This window comes from Coturnix japonica, chromosome 1, assembly GCF_054131305.1.
Source record: "Coturnix japonica strain WE chromosome 1, WE-NBRP24, whole genome shotgun sequence".
NCBI lineage: Eukaryota > Metazoa > Chordata > Aves > Galliformes > Phasianidae > Coturnix > Coturnix japonica.
The window spans coordinates 126,243,218-126,267,681 of record NC_140663.1 but is presented as its reverse complement, the minus strand read 5'-3'; the positions used below and the strand labels follow the sequence as shown (position 1 = coordinate 126,267,681).

Genomic DNA, 24,464 nt, shown 5'->3' with positions numbered 1-24,464 from the left:
ACTGAACAGTAGGGCTGTTTAAAGCTCAAACAGAAGCCCAAGTTCCTTCAGACTTTATCTGTTTTGTGACCAGCTGGGCTGGTGCCTCCTTATCATTCTAAGTTGTGTGGGCAAAAGCTGACAACATTCTACAGAGCAAAAGATACATATCTTCTTCATTAATCATCACAAACCAGTTCCATTTTTAAATGGTCATTACTGTCTCAGTCCTTGTCCTTGGATTCCATAAGGAAGATTTAATGCAACCATATGATTCAAGTCATCACCAGGCTGACTGGATGGGTGGTTGACCTCATATTTTCAAGGCTAAGGCAAGTTTCAAGGGAAAAGCAAATACCCTCAGGCTGGACAATCCACTCTTCAGGTCAGTTTCTCTTTCTTTTCATGCTAACACTTAAAAGGTTACTCAAAACTGCCTACTAAGCCACCCTATTTAAGAAAAGCAAACTCCATACTACAGAGCTATGAGCACATTTCTAATTTAATTCCTCATTGCTGATGTAGCCGAGGGAAGAACGTGCTTTTATTTCTTACAGACAGGCGAGCAGCGTTCAAAACCACTGAAGTTTCAAGGTCAATTTAATAGGGTTTGTTTCCAATATTTGCAGAATGTGTGAAAAGTCTGAGCAAATATTCAGAAGCACAAAGGAAAATAAAACAAAAAAAACACAGTCTAAGATAAAATCCATTCCAGTGCTGGGTGGCTGGAGAAACCTTTTCTTCTTGTGGTTATGGTAGACCCGACTTAGGATCTGCCTTAGTTTTGCTTAGAAGCGTCAGCATGCAACTTTTACCCACAAGAAAGGCAAGACTAATTCTCCTTTTGGTTCTCTTCCCTTTGGGAAGAACCAGGCAGACAGCTATCAAGCAGTGATGGCATGATCCATGTCAGCAAACCCAAGTGCCAGTGACTAAAAGTTTTGGTACTGTGCATTCAAGTATAAGAGTACATACGCTATAGCTTTCCACTTAGATATTCTTAATGGAAGGACAGATTAGGAAAAAAAAAAAAAAAAAAAGAAGAAAAAAGAAAGAAAAAAAGGAAATGAAATAAAAACATTGCAAAGACAAGCAGAAACCCCACTGACCAGCCAATCAACCTGGAGAAAAATTCCTTCCCACCCATCTTCTATGATACGGTATGGCAATAATGCAAAACACTGGGAAAAACAGACAGCTGAAGCCCACTCTGTAACCTTGAGAACAATTTACATGAATGCTGTTCAAGAAGTGCCTCAAAGTGCAACCTCTTAACTACTTTCAGTGAGTTCATTGGAATATATACAGTGAATATTAAGCAAATGTCAGTGCTTCTTGGAGCCCCTGCCTACAGGTAAAAGTCCATAATTCTCAACTTTTAGCAGGTTTTTGTTCTAAGGAAGAATGGAAAAAAAGGATTTGGTCAGCATAAGAAATAAATAACAGTATGTTCTCTGCTACTTTTACACAGGCATTTCAGGATTGTTAAACAGACTACTTCCTTCCCAAAGTTAAGTCAGACAAAACTACTGCTGTGAAGGAAGGACATGCTGTCAGCCAGTAGCTACAGCAAAGCACCAACTGCCCCTACCATCTTACCTGCATGAACTATTACCATCAACTTTCTTTACTGTTAGTTTAAGAGTCCTTACAACAGCAGCCACAGGCCGAGCAAGAAAAGACAGAAAAAAATCAGACAGGAGCAAAAGAAAGACAGAGGCAGAAAAAAAAATCATGTTTTAGAGTTAGAGGGAAAATGTTACAAACTATACATTTATTTTCTAAAACAAAAGAATGATAAATGTACAGAATTAAAATAGACAAACTTGCTTCTAGGGACAGACCCTCACCAGAGAAGTGAAGTGAACTGCAGAGGCTAACTGGAAGGGGTCACATTCTCACTGAAAACCTAGACCCTGAACTATGATGACAGCTTACTTTCAGCAGCAGCTCAGCTAAGGTCTGACTGGAAGAATTTGGATTTTTACTTTCCTCCAAAGTCCAAAGCAGCTGTTTTCACAGTGCACATAAATGATCTTAAAAATCTCATTTTTCAAACACAAAAAAATGCCAATAATTAGTCTCTAAAACCACTATGGTATACATAACATGGTTCCAAAGATACTATGAGAGGAAACTGTTCCAAAGGTAAGATGAATTTCCCTCAAAATGGCCCTGAAACTGATTAGCATATGGATTTAGTAGGGCAGAAGCAAATTCCATTTTCCAGCTTTACCCTCACTAAGATATGTAGTATCTGCATTCACAGCAAAATTTTACAGCTTTTGTTCACAGTTGTTTAAAAAAGAAAATTGAACTTGATCTTAATACAGCGCTGATTAAAATTCACTCTGCCTTAACTGTGCTAATTAAGGTCTATAGGCTTCTTTTTCCTCCATGTAATTCAAAGTACACTTAAATTTACGATGTTTAAATTAAATGAAAGGATGTTGAAATCAATTATAGCAGCCACAGAGAGTACAAACAGCAGTACAACAATCTTCCTACATACTTTTCTCAACATACAAATGGAATAGGGGTGGAGAAAAAGATAGCTGCCTTAGAATAGTAGCAAGCATAATATTTAGAAGGTGTTGTTGCACGTGCATGCTTACCCTTCTTTAAGCAATATAGGTTGCTCTATGCTCTTGTGATCTCTCCTTCCTGAAGATGAAATTAAATCTAGAAACTAGAAGGTGAACAAAAACCACAGATAAAATGACAGTACAGCAGTAAAAAACTAATATCCTAAACATCTGTACAACATAGCACTGCAAGGAAATACTGTAAAAGTAATTAAACAGAAGGGTACTGGCAGATATTTAAGGAATCTGGGAGCTTTCCTGTGTTGTAAACTAAAAATAGCACATATGTTACTAAGTGCAAAAACTGCAGATGACCAGTGCTTCTTTTCCAAGCCTTTTCTTTAGAATACATATCTTTCAATTTCTTCTGTACTAAGAAATGTTCGTCACAGATCTGCAGCACTCTGTGAAGTATGCATGTGACTTAAGCTCTAAGCAGCAGCCTCACAGATCCAACCTAACCATTAAATAGAAGCAGATCCAAAGAGATTCTAATCCTACATTCACACAATTTGATACAAGTTTCTCAAAAACTACAATTATCAGGATTCTGCTTTTTCTAGCACACACTTCCTGGTTTACAAACAGTACATAACAGGATTACGAGCTTCAGTCTCAACCACCCCTAAAGATTATTAAGAACATTCACAAGTATTACGTACATTTTTTACTGCATCTGCATATTTCTGCTCATTAAAATAGTCATAAAAAGTAGCCATGTAGGATTCCTTGAAATTTGCCTGAAATACAAAACCAAAATCATGCATGTTATATTACAGTTTGTACCTCAAGTTACTATTTTCAACAGCAGCAGACCATGACAAAAATCACCACAGAAAAGATTTCTTTTTTTCCTGTCCAGAGGTAAAGTAAATGACAATCTGTTTTCCTATTGTACAGCACATGTTCAAAAAAGTATTACCAAATTTCTATTTCAAAAAGGTAGTAGAACACATTCCAAATGCTCGTTTACTATAATTAATTATTGTTCATTAATGTATTGTTCAAAAGATTCAAGCTTCTTCTTTGGCTTTTGATCCTGGTCTGAAAAACTGCATGAGAAGAAATTCTGTAGACTAATAGTTAAGGTACAGATTCATTTGTAGTAGCCTGTGTGAATGGTAACTAAACCACCAAAACTGTCTCCAGATATGAGTTTGGTGCCTTATGTTTTACTTCAATTAGAAATCCAGAGCATAGGGATTTAAATCTAATTTCAGCACTGACTGACCGGAAACTAAATTGGTATGAAAAGGAAAGCTTAGTAATTTCCCTTAATGGGAGATTCTTCTCAATTAAGGAATGCAATGCTCTGGAACAGTGTTCTAGGTTGGTCATACAATTTTGCTATACTAAAATGTAGTTCAGATTAAGACAAGTCTATTCCTGCCATAAGCATGAGGCTGAAACAACAGACAAAAAGTCACAACAGACAAAAAGTTTTGTGTAAGACTAGTGCGTAAGACTAGTGCAACTCAAGAATTTTCAAGGCTCAATTACAATGGGTGATAAAAGCTTAAAAAAAACTTTCTTAAATTAAACCTTTAAATGAAAATGATATACTTACAGATTTAGATTTTGATAGGCTGCCCAATGTTTGAATAGTTTTAGAGATGAGTGTCAAAGTTCGGGAAGTCTGTGGATCCTAGGAAAGAAAACAGTAGTGTCATAGAGATTGAATACTTAAAATACTTCTTATTTCTTTCCCCTCTTGAGGAAAATTAATGTAAAATCGAAACACTATAGGAAAGGAGTTACTTCTTTCTAAGGTTTTTGAATCTTGTCACCACACATCATAGCCATTGCCTTTGGCTCTCTGAAGAGCAATAACATGCAAAACCAAAGAGACATCTATTTTGAAAACTGTTCAGGTTCTCCCTGTTCCCAGTAAAAACAACTACTGAAAAGTTTGGCTAAGTAGCTTAACAGTCAAAACACCTCCAACTGTTGCTGACAATCAATCTAGCATTAAGATAAGACAGCATAAATGAAGCAGCGATCATATTTTCCAAAGTAACTAAGACTATCTACCTTGTCTGACCTTAAAGTTCACTGCTCCTTCCATACTTCTCAAGCTCTTCACATAACTGTCATTCAACATAGCCTCCCACATGCAAGAAAGACCTAGAAGATCTTTGAACTAACAAAGCTATTTCTCCTAAGGATTACTAAAATAATGTAAAAAAGAATCTTGCTAGACAGAATATGGTGGTAGGACTATATGAATAGCTAGAAAAAGTGATGCAGTACTTACTGGATGATGTGGTGAAAGCTGAAAGAGGTTTGGAGAAAGAATGGCAGGAGCAAAGAATCTCAAGAAAATAAAGCTGCTGACAGCAGTATATCTCACATCTGGGTCACCTATATAAAACAAAACAAAAATACCACTACTCAATATTTCAATAATACTTCCTCCAAAACCTCCTGAAATTACCAGAATGCCTTCAGAACGTTAATTCAAACATTTGCTGTAAATACACATAATCTACAAATTCATTCTTCATTATTATAATTTGCCGCCCTTCATGAAAATACATATTTTAACTGTTTTGCTTGATTCTGGTTTGGCATTGCCTGCTTATTCTCACAAAACTAAAACAACTGTTAGGGAGTGGAAAAGCTTGGAGAAGAGAAGGCTCCAGGGAGACCTCATTGTGGCCTTCCAGTACTTGAGGGGAGCACATAAACAGGAGGGGAAATGGCAGTTTACAAGGGTGGATAGGTTTTAAACTGAGACAGGGAAGGTTTAGGTTAGATGTTAGGAGGAAGTTTTTCACACAGAGGTTGGTGATGCACTGGAACAGGTTGCCCTTTACTTTTTAGTAAAAGTATCATGGATCATAGAGACTTCTAGACTGCCTACACTACACCTAACAGAGATATAAAGTAAAATAACATACTGAAACTCACCCTGAAAACGTTTAGCAGCTGATTCTCTCAGAGAAAAGAAAATATCACACATGACTGTAGGACAGCTTACACCAGATTTTGTGATGACAGTAAAAATGCGATCAACATATTGCCTCAGGTTTTCCTGAAAAAAACAATTATGACAAAATTAATTTGTTGTTGTTATGGAAAACTGTATTATTCCTGGTTTTATTTGTAATGGAATCATTAATAAGAGACTCTCACTTTTAACATTATACGCTTGTAAAAGAATCTCGCACTCAGTGATACTCTCCTCAGTGAATGTACTTATTTAAGAATAAGAACGTTATAAAAAACCAAACAACTTATATGCTAGTATGACATATTCCTTCTTTTCACAGCACTGTTTCATGTGGCACTGCTAGAGACATAAGAGACACAGGCTGTTATCCTTGCAACCAATGTTAATGCTATCCGAGGTCCTAAGTTACACAAGGTTGTATAAACAGATACCCTATCTTCAAAATCTAATGCATACCCTGTTATTTTCCAGGTTTTCGCCATCTTTCAATTTCACCGGATCGATTTCACAAGGTTTATGTACCTGGCAGATCTAGAAAAAAGGATACAGTGCACAATTAATATATTTGTTTTGTTATAAATTCTCTAAAAACTGAACATATTTTTGATGAAACAGTAAACCAGCTGCTGAAGAAACTGTCAAATCATTTGAAGGAAGTCTGTGGTCTGAAAGCATTGCTCAATCATTGCATTAAGAACCCCGCACCCACCACTCTGGACTGAACAGATAATAAGCCATTGCTACAATATATACATCACATACACGGTTATCTAAGAATAATTTGATTTCTTTAAAGCCACTAGATGAAACGTCTTAGCTGCAGCTTCCCAGCAGCTTTCTGCTGTGTATATCCTTTATCCATTCAAGTTATTACTTTTTTAATTCCTCAGAAACAATACATGGTAGATGTTATAAAATGGCATAATTTAATTTAGTTAGACAAGTGGAAACTTTCAATTTCCTTTAATACAATCCAACTGTTTCAGAGCTGGGTGACTCAGCTGTGGCTAAGCTAAAATAACAAAAAGGATTTCAATGTACATAGAAACTACTTAACTATTTTTCCTACAGACCGCCTTAAAATTAAAAGGAAAAACAGTACCTGCTCCCTGAAGGCCTTTTGAAGTGACATTTTAATTAAAAAAAAGGAAAAAAAAGAAAAATAAAAAGGAAGCCTTTAATGCTCTTACCTCATCTATAATTGGCTTTAGTGTAACTTGCAGATAGTGCATTCCTGCCAGTTTCATTGTCTCGTCGATGCACTTGGAAGTTAATGAGTTTCCTCTGAAAATGGTGTTTGGATCTCTGGAAGTGAACAATTTTGTGTAATTTAGCCTCTTTGTAATAAACTGCTAACATATGGAAATACAAGCGGTAGTTAAAGGTGATGGGAATACGCTTCTGAACACATAAACAAAAATTCCTTTTGACACAAGCCTGCCAGTAAATGCAGTCATGTAGTCACTTCCAGGCTGGAACAGAAAAGCAGCAATCATGTTAAAGCCCGAGGGACTAAAGATTTTTTGGCCCGTTCACACAGCCCGCTGAAGCTTCCCTACACCATCTAAACACATGGCAACAATGTAGGCTCAAAAGGGCTTACAATACAATACGAGGGAAACTGCACCTGTTTTCACACGCTACTGAACAGCATTTATTTGAGTAAGGGAAGGAAGGGAGCAATTTCAGTCTTGTAACAACACTGGTCATCACAAATAACCTTCTTCTACCAAATAAGTGGTTGTAAACTGGGAGGGAGATGAAAACACCAGCTCCAATGACACAGGCATCTCTTTTAAGTGACCCACAGCACTGCCTTCTGATAACACTTAAACATAGCACAGATCCCTATTCTAAACTGAGAACTATGTATGGGTTGATACCCATACACACACTCACATTTTTCTGAAAGATCACCTCCACAGAATTCTTCTTGTACTAGATATATACAGCCACTGCAATTATAGCTTAATTCCCTGCTGCTTATAGCTTACCACAGTTGGTAAATGAGTTACCATTCATTTACAAGCAACAAATAACAGGATTCTTTTTTTTTTTTCCCTTTTTATTTTTTATTTTTTATTTTTTTTAATTAAAGAAGTAAGCTCCCTGCCTGTTACAAATGCCCAAAAAGTCATGAAAACAAACATCTTTGCTATTTTATCTCAGGAACATGACTGACAAGGGAGCAGCAAATTTCCTCCTGCTGCATCAATGAAGCAGTTCCTGCCAACCTGAAGAACAGAAAACTACACTTACCTAGGGGAAGAAAAACGCTCTAACCCCCAGACACACTGAAAGAAAGGCAACCCACACAAAGACTTTATTTTGTACTGAGGAGTTGTACTTCAGAGCCAAAGTCTGTCATTCTCCTTCACTGCCAATTGGTTCTAAGATCTCGTACTGGTTGACAGCTGAATTTAACTCCATTCAAAATCACTGTCTGGGTCTGGCCATGTATCCAGTTCTTTACCCAGCAAAGAGGATTCTCTATCTAAGCCACAGGTTTCCAGTATCTCAAGGAGAATACTGTGGGAGACAGTGCTCAAGGCTTTGCTGAAGCCTATGTAGACTATGTCAACAGCCTTTCCTTCATCCACCAGGCAGATCACTCAATCATAGAAGGAGATAAGATTGGTCATGCAGGACCTGACTTCCATGAACCCATGCAGCCCAGGCCTGATCTCACCCATGCTGTGTGATCTCCCTCAAGATGATCTGCTTCATAATCTTACTTGGCACGGAGGTCAGGCTGACAGGCCTGTAGTTCCCCGGATCCTCCTTACAACCCTTCTTGTAGATGGGAGTCACACTGGCAAGCCTCCAATCCTCTGGGACCTCTCTGGTCAACCAGGAATGCTGGATGATGGAAAGTGGCTTGGCTACCACCTCCATGAGCTCCCTCAGCACCCTTGGGTGGATCCTATCCAGCCCCATTGACTTGTGGCAGTCCAGATGGAGCAGCAGGTCTCTAACTGTTTCCACCTGAATCACTGGGGGCTTATTCTGCTCCTCATTTGAGACTTCCAGGTCAGGGAGTAGGGTACCCCTAAGGATAACTGATCTGAAGTTGAAGTCCCTCATAAAAACAAGGGATGGCGATCTTGCAACTTCTGCCAGCTGCTCATAGAACACCTCATCTGTCTCTTCATCCTGGTTAGGTTGTTTACAACAGACCTCCACCAGGATATCCACCTTGTTGGTGCTCCCCCAATCCTTAATCATGGAGATTCAACCTTATAATTCCCAGCTGCAAGCTCAACAACATCAAAATACTCCCTAATAAAGAGAGCCACACAACCACCCCTCATTCCTTGCCTACCCTTCTGAAGAGCTTATAACTACTACCATCTTTCCGTAATGGCAACTAAGTCATAGTTTTCCTGCACAAAGGCTTCCTGGCTTAGCTGAGGGGAAAAAAGAGCAACTTCAATAGTTTCTTTTGAAATCGCATTTAGTTTCAGAAACTGAGTATAGGATCCTAACACAAGCCAACATGGATCTTGACAGAATTAGTTTGTTGGTACTTACTGAGTTCTCTTCACTTCAGCACTTGCAATGGCACTTATGAAAGGCACAATTCTGCCATAGTGTAAGAAAAGCCTGACGAGAGGTATGGCTGCTTCCTGTTTTTCTCTGCAGACTTCACCCAAAATGTGTGCAGCTGATGCTGAGACAGGCTGAAGAGTAGAAAGAAATAAAAACTTTGAGAGATCTTCACAGGACAAGCATCATTTCACTCTCTTCCCCTTAGTTCCTCAGTGCATAAACCCACATAACAATTGCAGTGGTCAGTTACCTAAACATGCCTAAAGGTAACACGGTTGGGCCTCACATACCAGTTTTTATTGGGTTTAAGTTTTGATCAGAAGAGGGCAGCAATTTAAAAACTATTGCAGTACAGTCTTTTTCCCGCATTTTTAACAGTTGACTTTTCACTGAATGTGACTGTTGCCTGGGAAGCACCTGAAGAACTATAAGCCTTCTCATTTTCACACTATGGTAACAACAGAAACCAGACCTGGAGCTGAAAAAAAACAACACTCAAACCCCAGGTCCAAGCCAAATACTAAAACTATACACAACGGCAGATGAAGTCCATCCTTCTGTAACATTTTAGAGCTGGTTCTCTGTACGGGGTTGTTTTGTTTCCTCACTTTGTTTTGTTTTTAAATTATGCATGTAAACATGTTCCTCTCCAGTAAAGGAAAACCAATCGATCAAACTGAAGTTTACTCTGCATTTTCACACGTAAAATTAGAAAGCCACAGAGAATACGCTGCTGTTAAAACCACTGGTGTTCCTGGGTGTGCCTCCACCCACCATTCTATATGCAGATAAAGATCTTTTCTGTAAGGATGGAAAACAATCATGAAGAATATGCAGAGCTTAACAAGATCCCCGGGTGTAACAAGGAAGAAGCTGAAGATTCTGGTAGTTATACACCTATGGTGCCAACAAGACTGTGCCTAACATTCAGGGAGAACCCTGCGAGGACAAATTACAGGTAAACAACAAGCAGCACAAGATTACCTCAACATCTGCAGATTTTAGCAGGAGGTCTCTAAGTGGACTGTAATAATCTGAGGAAAAAACATGGTCCTCAGTGTAAACCACATTTAACCTTAAGGAACCCAGGTCATCAGGTTTCAGTGACTTGTTACCATTATCTCTGGGCTGCAGGAAATACCTGAAATGCAGAAGTAGATAAAGTTTGTGCTGAAACACAAGATTATCTCAGGCCATACAAAAGCATATATAAAAGCTATAGATCTGTGATATAAACAATCTTTATAAATTTACTGAATTTCTTGAGAGTTCTGAATCAGAATTTTTAATCATTTCTTAGTGTATTTTGCACTGACTCCAACATGGAAAATTCTGATCATTTTGATTTAAGCCAATGTAACATATAAAAAATTCCACATTTTCATAAAATGATGGCATTGCTACTGAATTGCTGTAAATAACACCAAAAACTCAGTGCATTAAAATTCCCACACACGATACACAGAGAGACTCAAATCTCTAATCATATTATCAAAACTTCTTGTTCTTACATCTGCTAATGTCATTCTGGCTTGCTTACAAAATTATAGATACAAATTAAACCCATTTAAACTTTATCACACAGCAGTAATTACTCAAAGACTTCACAGCAAACATATGCTTCTACTTATACTCCAACAGAAAAATGCCAAGTACCATGCTTCATAAGAACTAGACTGTCGCAGAAATTTCAAAGGAAGTCTCAGTTCTCCTAGAAACTCATCTCCAAACTTCAAGTTACTGGCGTTCCAGAGATCAACTCTGCAATAAAAAGAAGTAATTTTAAAAGAGTCATAAGGAATAAGAAAAAAACAACAACTTTTATTTTAATTTTGTTGGGTTTTTCTCCTCAAACCCAGGAGTCAGAAAGTTCCACAACTGTACAATAGTGGTTTTCAAGGAGTTAAGAGGCTAAGACTGAATTCTGAAGCCTTACAACTCATCTCCATGAAACACCAGTGAAAAATCATCTAGAATACCTTTTCCTCATCTGTATTGTTTCCACAGTCCATACTGATAAAGATCCAGGGGCTCTCTGTATATCTCAGATAAAGGAAAAAATACAGATAAAATAAATACCATGGTGAAAAAGGACAGAGACCTTTGTCTCAGGCTAATTTCATCCACCAGCAGTGCAAGTCACAGTTTAAAGAGTGAGGCTGAATTTCTACACAGCCCTTCCCAGTGCTCTAGCTTCTGGGAAGGTTCACCATGTCAAGCCTATAAATTTTTGCACCTGAAGTTGTTCTGTACTGACAGTAAGGGTTTCAAACTCTGGGACAGATGTTTCTGTACATATTTTAAGGCTTCCTCTGAGAGGCACTTTTATTTTAAAACAATCACAGATAAGAATTTCTCAGCTAAGTGACAGTCTGAATATACCTGAATGTAACAATCTGAGGAAAAACGTCTGTATGGGGAAAAGCACAGGCTCTCGAATAATGAAGATTTTTAGAAGAACTGTAACTGTACTCTGGATAAGGTGCAAAATCATTTGATTATGGTCACCTTCCTAGTCTCAAGCAAGTCACAGTAGGTTGTCAAGGAATGAAGACTGATAGTCCTGCTAGAGGTCTATCCTGCCTTATGCAAGAGCAGAGCATGTCACTTATAAATCCCCTGAGCCTTGCATCTCTCACCACTGTCTCATGCATCGAGTTTCATATGGCAGACATGTCAAAAGTTCATGTTACATGCCTGCTAGTTTAAGTTCTTCAAACTCTAATATTTTAACTTTTTTTTTTTTTTTTTGCAAAAAATGATCCAGGAGGAAATGTCTTTGAAAATTCTACCTTCTCTATTCTTTCTCCACATCCAATTGATTGCAATCTTACAAAACTAATTCAAATTGCTAAATGCAGCTTCAGGAGGGGCTGAATCCTTTGAGAAGGTTATTTACTCATAGCCCAACTCTGCATTTACAAAGTATTTATGGGCAATTGGTCTCTAGTTTATGCAAATGCCTTCTAGATGCTCACTGGCAATAACACTTTCAAACATACGCAGCCTCACACACGTGAGGAACTCAAAATTCAGGGTAGATCTCATGCTGTACAATAAGCAAAGCAGGCATGCAAATTCTGACATTATTGTTTAGTGCGCTCGAAGCATAAAGCATTAAGTAAAAGAGAATATTATACACAAGACCCTAGAGTCTAAAGCGCTATTCTAAAATAGTCAGACACTGCTTACAGAGAGAAAGAAAGAACAACACTGAGGAGTAGGAGGAGGAGAAACAATGAATTTCACCAGAACATCTGGTCCTTTAGTGCTGATATGCTCTGCCTGCAACTTCCTACACCCACTCAGAAAGAGAAAATTTCATAGCTTTAGAGAAAAACCATGAGAGACTGCCTCTGTACCCTGTGGAATGGTATTTTCTCAGGAGAGAAAAAGAAAACAAACCCCTAAGCCCATTAATTGTACGATCCATCCAGAGGGCATGGGGGCAATCTAACTCTGAGAAAACAGAGTGGAGGAAGTGAGGGGGCTGGGAGGTGAACCCGAGATGGAAACAAAAACACTCTGTCCTATATGGGACAAACTGTCAGAGCAAAGAGTTTGCCCAACCAAAACTAATTCTTTATCTACTTTCACTTATTCTTTAAGTGCTAAATCTTTTCCCTGCTGTTTTACAAGTCTTTCACATCACATTGTGATGTGTTGTTGTTAAGGAATGGAAGACTTCTTTGAAACTCTTCTACATCTCTTGTGTCTCTGGCATACAGTCTCCCTTTCTTGTTTCTCAGAGTCCTGGCAAACACGTGTCTATTAATGGTCATGCAGTGCACGTGATATTACAGAAACGGTCTCCATGAACCAGCAGTTGACAGGCAAAGTAGAAGGTAACATGGCAGACCTCATCCATTCATTAACATAAACACATCTTGCTTGGTGGGAATAAGGGGAATAATAATTCCCCTTGCCTGCTCCCTCCTCCTTTCCTTACTGCCAGTCACACTACTGAAGGGACTAAGGAATGTTTTAAGAGGAGCCCTCACTGGATGGGAACACCTGGAGAGAAAGGAGTGGAAGGGATGCCTTTCTTCCTTAACTTTTCTTTCTCTAAATGCTACAGCATAGGGAGAGAAGAAATATCACACCACACATGTATGTAGATAAAGCAGTTTCCACCAACTGTGCACCCAGATGACCAGATGGACTAAACCTTTAAGTTTCAGGTATGTGACAGTACCTCTCACATGAGATACCACAAGGCTTTGCAACCCCTACTGTTTCCTCCCCACTCTGTTCACCCATCGCCACAGACACTGTTGACAGACCTTTGCAGGTTTTAAAATAGCAGTAAGTGGGAGGGTGGGGTTGTTTTGTTTTTGAAATCAGAGTTACTTCTTTCCTGTGCAATGGATCATACCCAGCCTCACAAGAAGGGGTTACATTCTGGCAGGAAAAAGAGAAGAGAAACTGCCTCAGACCCAGAGAAAATTTCAGCTCAAGACTTTCCTTTCATGGAAGGAGGACCTTATCTGGGTTTCTAAAATTAAGTGACAAAAGCAAACAGATCCTTTAACAAAGAGCATCACAGAGCTCTAGGGCTCTCTTGGGAAACAGAGGGAGGGAGGGTTGAAAGGGGAGACCACACATAAAAGACTGCACCTAATGATAAATGCACATTAGCATACACGCATGCACATTATACACACAGACAAAGGATACTGAGGAAAATAATGAGGATGCCTCCCACAGCAGAACTGTCACAAATTCATATAGGATCTACAGGATCATGCAGGTAGAGGAACAGACGCAGTGACAAAGAATCCTCTTTGAGTCACCAACAGTGAAATCATGCTTGTCATTTTGAAAGAGTTTACTACGAAGTACACAACTTTGGAAGATTATAAGTAGAAAGTATATTATATTACCTAATCTCCATTTTGTCAACTTCATCGACGTCTTCAATATCAAATTGGGACTTCTTGTTGTAGCTACTCGGTCTTGTAACCTATTAAAAAGGAGGAACCTTTAACAAATTAAACCGATACAAAAGCATTTCCATGCTACTTCTTCAAAGCTCTGTAAGACTGTGGCATTTGACTATCAGCAGTGAATTCATCCCTGATTCTGAAAACATCCGAGCATGGTAATAAACTTGTAGACTGCAGAATCCTCACTGTACAGGTGTGGTAAGAATCTTATTCAAGGGTAACTAAATGCTGCATATTTTCTTTACCTGAGAAAGGATGTATTTCATATTACTTTGAGTTTACACTGACAAAAGAAAAAAAACATACAAATGAATACCACTTTTATAATCCATCAAGGGAACTAAAAGGGCAATTAATACTTGTGTCTTAATTACAGTTGTACAAGAGATGCCTGAGGCACTCTGAAGATGAGAGAGGTGAAAAGCAAAACCACCATTAAAAACATTTCACAATGGATCCAATTAAAACTGGGAAGTTCAGCCAGTCATGATATCCTGGAGTTCAATTTATGACACCCCCACAAACTGTACCGAGCAGATGAGTTGTCCAAGAGATGCTACACTGTGCTACATATGTCAGAACTTAGAACCAGGTGCACACTTCAGCAAATGCATTTGCAACGCAGATAAAGGAAAGCATGGGTAGGAAAGAATGGGAAGATAAGCTGCAGGTGTAATGCATTAGCAAAAGAAAGCTTTTGTACAAACATTTCTTAAAATCTCTTTTCTAGCACGATCTAAAAACGCCTTTGATATTTTTGTTTTCTTCATAGTGTGTCAGAAACTTGAGAAAAAGGCTACCCCACCCAGCTGAAACCACAGCAGGAACTGATCAAACACAAGTGCGTATGATGTGTGGGTTCAGCTCATGGTTGCACACAGAAGCTCAGCTTTATTGTATGTTTAAATACTCGTGCGGCTTAATGCTTCCCACTCACAAAAACTGGTGTTTATTGTAAACCTGACTTCTTGTTACATCAGATGCAGACAGAACAACAAACAAGAAAGCCAAAGATGTAGCTGCACAGACAGAGAGAAATGAGAAAAGAATCTTCAGATTGGACACCCAAAAGTCTCTTGTGTACTTAAGAGAGGGCTCCATAATCAAGGTGATACAAATGAACCCAAAGGTAGCATAGCAGCACTGGGGACCAAATGTTCTAGCCCATAAACAAATGAAATGCACATGTCAGCCCAATATCATGGTAATTTAAATTCATCCTACAATGTCAGCAGCTCGCCCCACCCTTGCAACCATCTTCACTGTGGCTTCAAGAAATTATCCTCCCTAACAGAAAATCAGATATTTTCTGTTAGGGAAGATAATTTCTTGAATCACATATTTTCTGTTAGCATTGTAAAGCTAATGGTGTAGTTCTGAATAAGAAAGCAAACTGTAGTGTTTTATTACCTGCAAGGCATGAGCTACAAAGAGTTACAGCAGAGGAGTAGCTTATGGCACACCCCTTTCAAGTAAATGCTTTTTTGAGAATGTTTGTTGGAGTCTGCATGCATGAGGTCCCTCTGTTCACCTGCATCACTTCTTAGTATGAACATCAATCAAAATGCTGAAAGGAGAGTCCAATGAAGTCCAACAGTTTCAAGGATGGAATTAGATATTAGGGAACTTTCAGCTCAGACTGCAAGCTGACAAGCTTATCTATTAGCTACTCATTGTTTTTAGCACAATTGGTTTTGCAAACAGGCTCCCAGCACTGCCTCCTCCTCCACGAGTGAGAGATTTCCCTGTAGCTGTGTACAGAACTTCAAGTCTCTTCACTGCTGCAGCTGAAGTGGTGGTGAAAATGGCTCCAAACCACCAGGTGCAAGTTTCGCTTGTAGCACCCTTAAGCAAGCCCTTCCAAACCAACGATAAGCTATTTTCCATTTAGCTAATTAAATCTATTTTGCTGCAGAAAGAAATGCATGCCTTCACTGACTTTTACAGATTTTCTTCTTCCTTAGAGCCATGGCCAACTGCTGTGCTAGCAGACTGCAGGAAAGCTGATGAAACTGTTTGGAAGCAGTAAATGATACGTCTGTCAACAGCATGAATCTGTGCAGCTCCACAGGAATCAGGTTAGCTACAGGTCTGCCCACGTCTCATTAGTGAATGTATTTCCCAGCCCTAGCAGTGCTACTGAGCCTTGTTCTTTGGAGACATTTAGCCTGGTATATACTAACTACTCAAAATGACATAAATTCATGATGGCTCTGTTGGCACTGAGGGTATGTTTATTCTGGCTGATTCAGACGTTGTCCAAGCATTGTCCTTACCCACACAGAAAACCCTTTCCTCTGAGTCAGCAGAACAGTGAGGATATGGGTTCCAGTTCAAATTTTACATTCGCAGATACCTGCAAGGAACTCGGCTCTTAGCATACAGGCAAGCAAAGAAAACCACCAGCCCCCTTCCACAGCTCCAGCTGGAAGGTGCTTTCTGCTCTTCTCTCTCCTCTCCCCATCTGGCACCACCTGCCAAGTTCAGTGTTTAAATACCAAATGTTCGCTGTTTCTGCAGCGCACAGAAGGCAGAGGAATGAGACAGGTGAAGCTTTGTGGTGTACAAGATGAATTCCTTGATTAGGCTCATTAAAAACCTCTTACTGTCAGACACCTCCAGAACTGCCTATGTTAAGAATCAGGAAGCCCATTCTAATTTATTAACACAGAGCATTACTCCTGTTTCACTGCCAAAGGCAGCAGCTCTGGGACAGGTGACAGACTGAAATCCTAAATACAGACACCGCAGTGCAGTTTCAGTATTCAATACCATGGGATCTCTCCTCCCCACTCAGTGCAGCACCTCTACAGTCACATGAGTCAGGTCAGCCCCATAAATGCTCAGTGCTAGCCAAAGCTAAGGCTGCAGTGAACTTACACCCTAGGAAGAGATTTGATGGAAGATTGAAGGAAAGGTTATCCTGACTAGGCCTCAGGGCTTCCACTCATTTGGGCAGCAAGAAAGTATCAATAAAGAACTTGAGTATCTGTTCCTCAAATACATCAGTGAGAGTGCACTGCTGTTGGTATGACTGACTTGAGATCAGATGGAACTGTATTAGATAAAGTTGTAGGGGCTTCATGTGGTAGTATTACAGCAGGCTGAGAGACTACCAAAATGTTCATTTTAAAAAGTATCTTTCCTCTATGGTTTTCGCTGTTCCTCTGAGACAACCTTCCTCCCACTGGCTGGAAAGGAAGGGTGGAGCTGCTGTAAAACCACAAGTTAGAAGAAAATATACATATATAAAAACCCATTCTTAACTCTCTCAAAACTCATCTGGGTTGAGTTATACCTGGGTTGAATAAAGCCTGCTACTCAGGAGAAGTGCCCAAGTTGAGGCTTCTCCTTCAGAGCACCTGGGCTGAAGCAACGTACTGCTGCCTCAGCAGACATCTAGTCTGACCCTGGATACTTCTTTCCTTTGCACTTCACTTTGAAACAGCCTTCAAAGAAGACAGCTGGCACAACATGGGGCAGGATGCTGTGCCAACTATCTACAGTATAGTATTTCAGCTTATCACCCGTTCCTTTGAAATACCAACCTCAAAATAAAACACTTCATCAAAATGTGGATTGTTGGTCTTCTTTTTAACTTTCGTCTTTTTGGCTTCCGATCTGAATAAAGAAAAGAAAAAAAAAGTGTAAGAAAACATCAGCAGAAGCAGTCTTAGAACAGAGGCACTGAGGAACAAATGGTCACTCATTTGGTAAAACTGGCATGCCATGTGGCTCCAGCACAGCAAGGCATACAAATACACATATGTTTAAGAGAGCATTCACTGCAGCCTATTCCTCTCAAGTGGCAGTAATCACAGGTTGCTACCCTTTCTTAAACTAAGTCCTTGAAGTTGTCGATGTTCTTACTTTCTTGATCCAGCAGCATCTTGTATATGAACAAAATGACTGGCAAGAATGGAGCTTTGAACAGCACTATTTGAAGTGAGAGGCAGCTCAAGAATTTCTCATACCCTAAGAGCACAGGAGTCAGGAGGACTGATGCAGATATTTTATAATCCTAGCCTGAGGAATCAATGAATGCCTTTCAGTGGTGTGAAACAATCAAAAAAATATTTTCTCACAAGAATGAAGAAGTTTTTTCAAAGGAACAGTAGAGCACTGAAGGTCTTCAGGCTTCTTTTTAAAGCCTCACTTTTTATACACTTAAAAAGACAGATTTTAATTGGTATATGCCACTCTCTTCCCTGCAGCCACAACAGCCCCTAGTAAATGGCTTGTTGTTGAATTACAGTGAGCAGTGCTGAGCAAAAGTCTCTAATTTCTACTGCTCTGTAGGAACAACGCAGGGCAGACCTCCCTCAAACCACTGGGGAATAGGCCTGACAAAGTTAAGCACTGCTCATTTGTCTCTGGGCAGCATCATCCACCTGTATCTGCATTTCAGAATTTAACTGCTTGGTAATAGCCTAAAGCCAGCCAATGCATTCCACATCAGCCAGCCAACAGCTGTTTGATGATTACCAAATACTACAGACCTATGCTTAATTTGTTTTAGTTAAGTATAAGTGAGAAACTATTGTCCTGTGTCACATCTTCCCCTAAAGCTCTCTAGCAACAACAAGGCACAGATAAAACAGACACAGATGGAGAGCTGCAACAACCAAGTGAAAAACTGACCTACTAATCATTTCATTCCAGAATCTGTCCCTCATTTCTCGGGCAGCAAAGCAGCTTAGGTAGCTTGCAACTGTTTTTATTAACTGGATGTATACATATACAGTGGGCAAGCAAAGCTGGGCTAAATTTCTATTGCCACTACACGTTTCCAGTGTGATTTGAAAGGTCCAGCCCTCAAGCATACAGTGCTTTCCCAGAACCAGCTCCAGCTGAGAGATCTGTTGGCTCTGTAAGCACAAACTACGGAATAAATAACAGAGCATTTGTTGATATTTTTATGCTTGGCACTGCATAAAATACAGTAACAAAAGCAGCTTTCCGTCTCTTAAACAGGGAGGCAATAAAAAAGCTGGAGAAAAGAATGATACACAGATTAAAAATACCTCACTGTTCCTATGAGGAGATGAGAGATAAGAGACTAATCGCCTGCAGGACATGGGGCTGATTGCCTATCCCATCTCATCAGTCACACTTGCCAATCAACCTCTTTACTGATAAGCCCATCAGGGAGGGGACTGGGAAGCAGGATGTAGAACGGGAGACGATTAAGGCAGGCACAATTATTGGGCAATTAAAGCACTGGATAGGAATAAGCTGCATGCTGCTTGCTGAAGATAGGAGACAAGCCTTCTCTCCCCAACACAAAATGAAAGAAAAACAGATAGAACAAGATGGAGCTGTGCTCCTTATTTTAAAGGGAAGTATGTTATCAGCTGTCATACACTATCCAGACTGGGCAGGGGAGGGGGAGCAGATGATGGGAGGCAAGTTAGAACATTCAAGGATACTAGAGTTAGTCAAGAGATCTCCATACAGTTTCAGTTCTTAACACTCAGTGCCATCCTAAAGAAACTATATGCTTAAAGAGTCTGCATGTAAGGTATTTGTCAAGAATGTATCTCATTTACGCTGATTTTAATGAATTATTGTAAAAGGTTCTATGTATGCCTATGCTACAAAATTCAATTATTGGAGTTCAGAGGAGAGCTATGATTTTTTTTTTTCTAATACGTCACAGACATAAAAGGTGACTCTCTACATAAACAGAAACAAAATTGCGACATCCAACAGCATGAGAAATTCTAGAAAAGAACAGGAAAATTTAATCTAGTATTTAAACTGAGTATTATTATGCAGAATCTAAAATTTTATCCATGCTATTATACCCATACATATCAAATTACAGGATTGAGCTACCCACTGTTTTTTACATATACCTTAGTTTGCCACACCCTGAAAGCATAAAAGACCCTAAATATTCACATACAAATGCACACGTTCTCCAAGATGCTGATGTATTCAGCTTTCTCTTCTGTCCTTGCCCAAAATTAGGCAACAAATTTGTTAATGAAAAATGGCCTCCAACTGTGATGTGAGAAGATGCACAAATTAAACCTAACCACAAATTACATACTCCAAGATATTCAAATTATTCAGGGATTATTCAGACCTTTACATAAAACAAAACTGAAGTAGACCTCAAATTACTTTCTTGAATATACCTAAGTAGTTCATACACAGACAGATAAATATTTAATTTCACTGCTGTCTAAATATTCTGTTGACCTGAGAAAAGAGGTTTCTAGACAAAGGAAACAGAAAATATCCTTATGAAATTGAAGTCTCTGGATGAGCAATACTTGCCTGGAAGGTCCTGCTAAGGTAACAGTGGCATAGGGATCACATTGCCCATTCACAATGGGAAGGCCTTGGCATTCTAAAACTCTGTAAAAAGAATAAAAGAAAAATGCAGAAAAACAGATCAATAAAATAGGAAGAGACTGGAATGAAAATAAAAGCAATGTATCTTTATCCTGCTCCACTTTCATAATATCTTTTACTAGAGAATTGAAATGTAGCCAAGCACAAGCCTCTAGTTTGTAACTAAAACTTGAGAATGCATTCTGGTCTTAAATAATAACTTTAACATGGATAAAATTAAAGCTAAATTGCAGAGAAACCTTAACTTGAAGGGCTTTTACTGTTCAAGAAGCACAGCTTAAGGTTCATGAAATAAAGAGTCTGCTGTCAAGATGGGAACTGTCAACACTTGAAAAGTCTCTAACAATTTATTCACCAGACAGTAATAACCAGCATTTATTTTTGTAACAAAGGATTAAGAAGAAAAATCACACATGCATATCCCTGCAGTAGTCAAATAACTTATTGGAACCATAACCTGAATCAAGTTCTGCTTTAAGCAGGGGAAGTAGCACCACTCTTGCAGAGTGAAATACCCGGCATGCTTATGGGTGCTATAAAATCAGCAAAACAGTAAGATGCATTTTACTGCTTTCAATGACAGCAACTTTGATTAAAAAATAATGATAATAATAATCAGTAGACAAAATTCATTAACAGTGTTCCACAATTTTATCCCCAAAGGAAATATTTTGTAACATATGGTACGGACTTCAGAGGCAGCTTAACCACTAAACTTTTACTTATTCCACATAAAGGGATGACTACTGTGATGGGTTCAATACAGACACCTACTTTTACCAGGGGAAGTTCTGCTCTAATCCAATCTAGATAAGTTCAGACACCAAGTACAAAAAGCCAGGAGATCACTCGAAGGTGCCACACACAGGCAGAAGAAGTAGTATGTTATATTTCCAGTTGGATTCCCTGACCTAGGATAAAGGCTAAATAATTGGCTTAATACAAACAGCCCCCAAGTATTCCAATTTGAAAGGAAAATGCTACTTTTTAAATTCCATGAAGGTAAGCATAAATAGAAAGAACCTTTACAGGGAACTCCACACTACAGCCTTCAGGCAGAATAGTAGTAAGAAGTACAGGTGGAAAACCTGTAAGTACAGGCAGAAAGTCTTTAAGAAGAGTCAAGTCCAACTGGATTTTTCTTGTGAGTGCAGAAGAGGTCACTTCTTTGCCAGTACTCTTTATCCTAACAAAACTATATTCACAGAGAAACACTGTAAGCATGCCTGCTGGTCATTCTTCTGAATGGCTTGAACACATTCATACAGAAGAACAGCACACTATGTGTCAGCATCAAAACCCAATCCTCTTCCACTGCTTCCTTAAGGCAGCCTTTAAGTTCCTTGAAATGAAACATTAGCTCAGTGGTTTTCTAGCAGTCAGCCAATTTTCTGCAGCTCATGAATGGTTTCCAAGCCAGCTCTCATCCATACAGGAAGAGTTATTTGAAAGTTACACAATGAAAGCATGTTCAGAGACAGAATTATTCCTGCAGTCCTTTCAGAATATGTGGACAACAGAAAAAGATCCCAGGCAGAGTGATCTAAACCTGAGGACACTACACAATAAAATCAGAGATGTGTCTGAATGCTGGAAAGAGACAACACAGTAACACTGAGAACTGGCATCTTGAATCAGGTGTGCTCTAAAAAGCTAAGCAGAAAACAGAACGACTCCTGATTTCGTGCGCTCTCCATGTTTGTATGACTCACCTCAGAAGACAGAAGTTACCCATTCATGAACAGCTCATAAAATCATGAATGATGTGATGAACGTTTCCTCACAAAACAAGAATTAGGAGGCAAACAATGAAATGAGCAGGCAGCAGGTTTAAAATAAACAAAAGGAAGTTCTTTTTCCACACAATGCATAATGAGATTGTGAAACATATTGTCGCAGGATGTCACAGAGGCCAAAAGAACACAGGGCTTCAAAGTGAGATTACACAGATAATGAACTGCAGGTTTGAAGGGAGCTATGGAAGCATAATGGTCCAAAAGCCTCCTCCTGCTCAGGAATGCCCGAACTGCTGATCAAGAAGTGTGTAACACTGGGACAACCACACCATATTTGAAGCATCGTTCAGCAGCAAATATTAGAAACAGCTCGAGGTTAGACCAGAGATGTGTTTAAAACAGTTGAGGAGTGTTTTGTGTTCTTTGGGAAAAAAAGAAAAAAAGAAAAAAAGAAAAAACACCAAAAAAAAACCCCAAAAAACAGAAACCAAACCAACCAAATAAATCAGAACACACTGATATTCTCTTAAAGTCATAATGACTTAGAGTAAGATGTTTCTCTGCGTGCAGTGGGAATAAGAAAAGCAACCTTGAAAGAAACAAAGGGTGGAAAAACAGGAAACAGACACTGACATGAATGGTATTCAAAGCCTTTCAGGTAATTTTTAAAGAGTTATTGTTTAAGGATGTTGGAGAAAGCAGGCAAAAAACTCAAGACAGGGCACTGAGGAAGGAAGGCCATGTCTGGAGAAAGGTTCATTCGGTTCTCGTGTCTCACTAAGCATTGTGAGGAATGGCGGTATAAGTCAGCAAAACACAAACATGCTCTTATTAGTTGTAAAAAACTAGTAGTTGTAATTCTAGACCTGCTTTCGTTATGGCCATTTTCTTCAGTCATGGGAAAGTTGTTAGGTAAATTAACATTCCTTCTCTCCCAATCTGTTACCAAAATTCTTACTTTAATGAATAAAATGGAAAAGAGCTAGAACAAAACAACAGCTACTCAGAGACAAAATAAAACAGAACCCCAATTCTCTCACACTGGTATCATATTATTAATGTTAATATCTGGATTATGAGGGGAAAAAAAAGTATAATACTTTCTCTGCTAAAGCGGTGGATAGACTAGGAAGCAGTGAAAAAAGACAGTAAAAATGATTAGAGCTCCTGCTCAAATTATCTGCAGATTTAATTTAATATAAATATACCAAGATAATGAAGAAAGTCTAGGCAGTCAAGCTTATTCACAAATTGCAAGTTGACTCATAAGCCCCCAGAGCGAAAATGTCTGGTGGCTGCTAGACCCTTTTCGGTCCAACTGGTAGTTTCTGCTCATTAGTTGTCTACAGGCCAGCTGGGATATGGTTAGCAATCCCTTGCAGTTAGCATGGGCTTGGGCTGGGCCAAGGTTACTGGTAGGTCATATGGGAAAACTCTTAACACAGCTGCCTGCTATATTTTACTTGTGGTTTATAAAATTAACAGGTTTCAAGGAACAAGAGATTTCAGTTTTCAATGTGGTTCATGACCAAACCTTCACAAGACTAAATATGCTTTGGAAAATTCCCAGAGGGTAAAAGAAAACCTCAAACCCAAACACATCGTGAGCACGTCCCCTTGCCTTTGAATTGTGTGATTACAAAAGTCAAGAGAGAGGCAGGGGTAGAAGTTTTTGAGAAAAGAGAAGATTTTTTATCAAAGACTAAGCAGCTCACAGCTGAAGGCTCAGGCATTCCTGCCTCTGGGCTGCTAACCAAGAGCTGTAGGCTGTAGACTCTGAGAGCCTCTAAAATGATCACACCTCAAGATCAGGCATAATACAGGCAAGCAACATCAGAGCGGTCCAAGTCTGTGGGAGTTCCACACCCCTTTCTTGGAATCACAAAAATTATTTGGAAATTATAGGTTTTCTGATTAGTCAGGGATGCACATGTGTCATCAGCATCTTTGGGAGCCAGGATGTGCAAAAGCAGACATGGACAAGAATGAGAAGGGATACAGCTGCACTTACAGCTTTCCAGATCAAACTGCTTCCCCAGGAAATGGCACCCCAAGGTACTTGCAGAGTACCCAGTCAGCTCAGCTCTTCCCTCAGTTTCAACATAGGGACACTACAGCATTCCCATTCCCCTATCTCAAGTCAGACTGTTTTCTCTCTGTGATTCCTCAACAGAAAATACACTTTTTCTACACAGTCTACCAGTGAACATAATCCATGTGTCATAACTGTTTTCACAGATGCACTCCCTCCTCCTTGCTTGCTCTAGTGACCTAGTCACTACTTGATTACTCAGTGCTTTGTGCAGCAAGTCTGACTAGACTGAGAATTATCAACTTAGAAGACGACTTTGTG

General features: G+C 39.2%; 1 protein-coding gene across 6 annotated transcripts in view; it reads right to left on the bottom strand.

Annotated features, from left to right (window-relative positions):
• The window catches only part of RASA3 (RAS p21 protein activator 3), a 145,867-nt gene that overhangs the window by 10,484 nt on the left and 110,919 nt on the right, over positions 1–24,464 (bottom strand). For 3 of the 6 annotated variants that reach the window (XM_085552399.1, XM_015849528.3, XM_085552417.1), the window contains 13 exons: positions 20,298–20,378; positions 17,561–17,633; positions 13,950–14,029; positions 10,723–10,827; positions 10,051–10,207; positions 9,049–9,197; positions 6,708–6,822; positions 5,974–6,048; positions 5,475–5,598; positions 4,819–4,925; positions 4,132–4,209; positions 3,227–3,304; positions 2,595–2,668 (listed from right to left, as the gene is read on the bottom strand). In XM_085552399.1, the coding sequence (XP_085408525.1) occupies positions 2,595–2,668; positions 3,227–3,304; positions 4,132–4,209; positions 4,819–4,925; positions 5,475–5,598; positions 5,974–6,048; positions 6,708–6,822; positions 9,049–9,197; positions 10,051–10,207; positions 10,723–10,827; positions 13,950–14,029; positions 17,561–17,633; positions 20,298–20,378 (1,296 nt within the window). Of the gene's footprint in view, positions 1–896; positions 979–1,578; positions 1,627–2,594; positions 2,669–3,226; positions 3,305–4,131; positions 4,210–4,818; positions 4,926–5,474; positions 5,599–5,973; positions 6,049–6,707; positions 6,823–9,048; positions 9,198–10,050; positions 10,208–10,722; positions 10,828–13,949; positions 14,030–17,560; positions 17,634–20,297; positions 20,379–24,464 lie in introns of those variants that run through there. The other 3 variants (XM_085552385.1, XM_085552405.1, XM_085552413.1) reach the window with 2 other exon arrangements.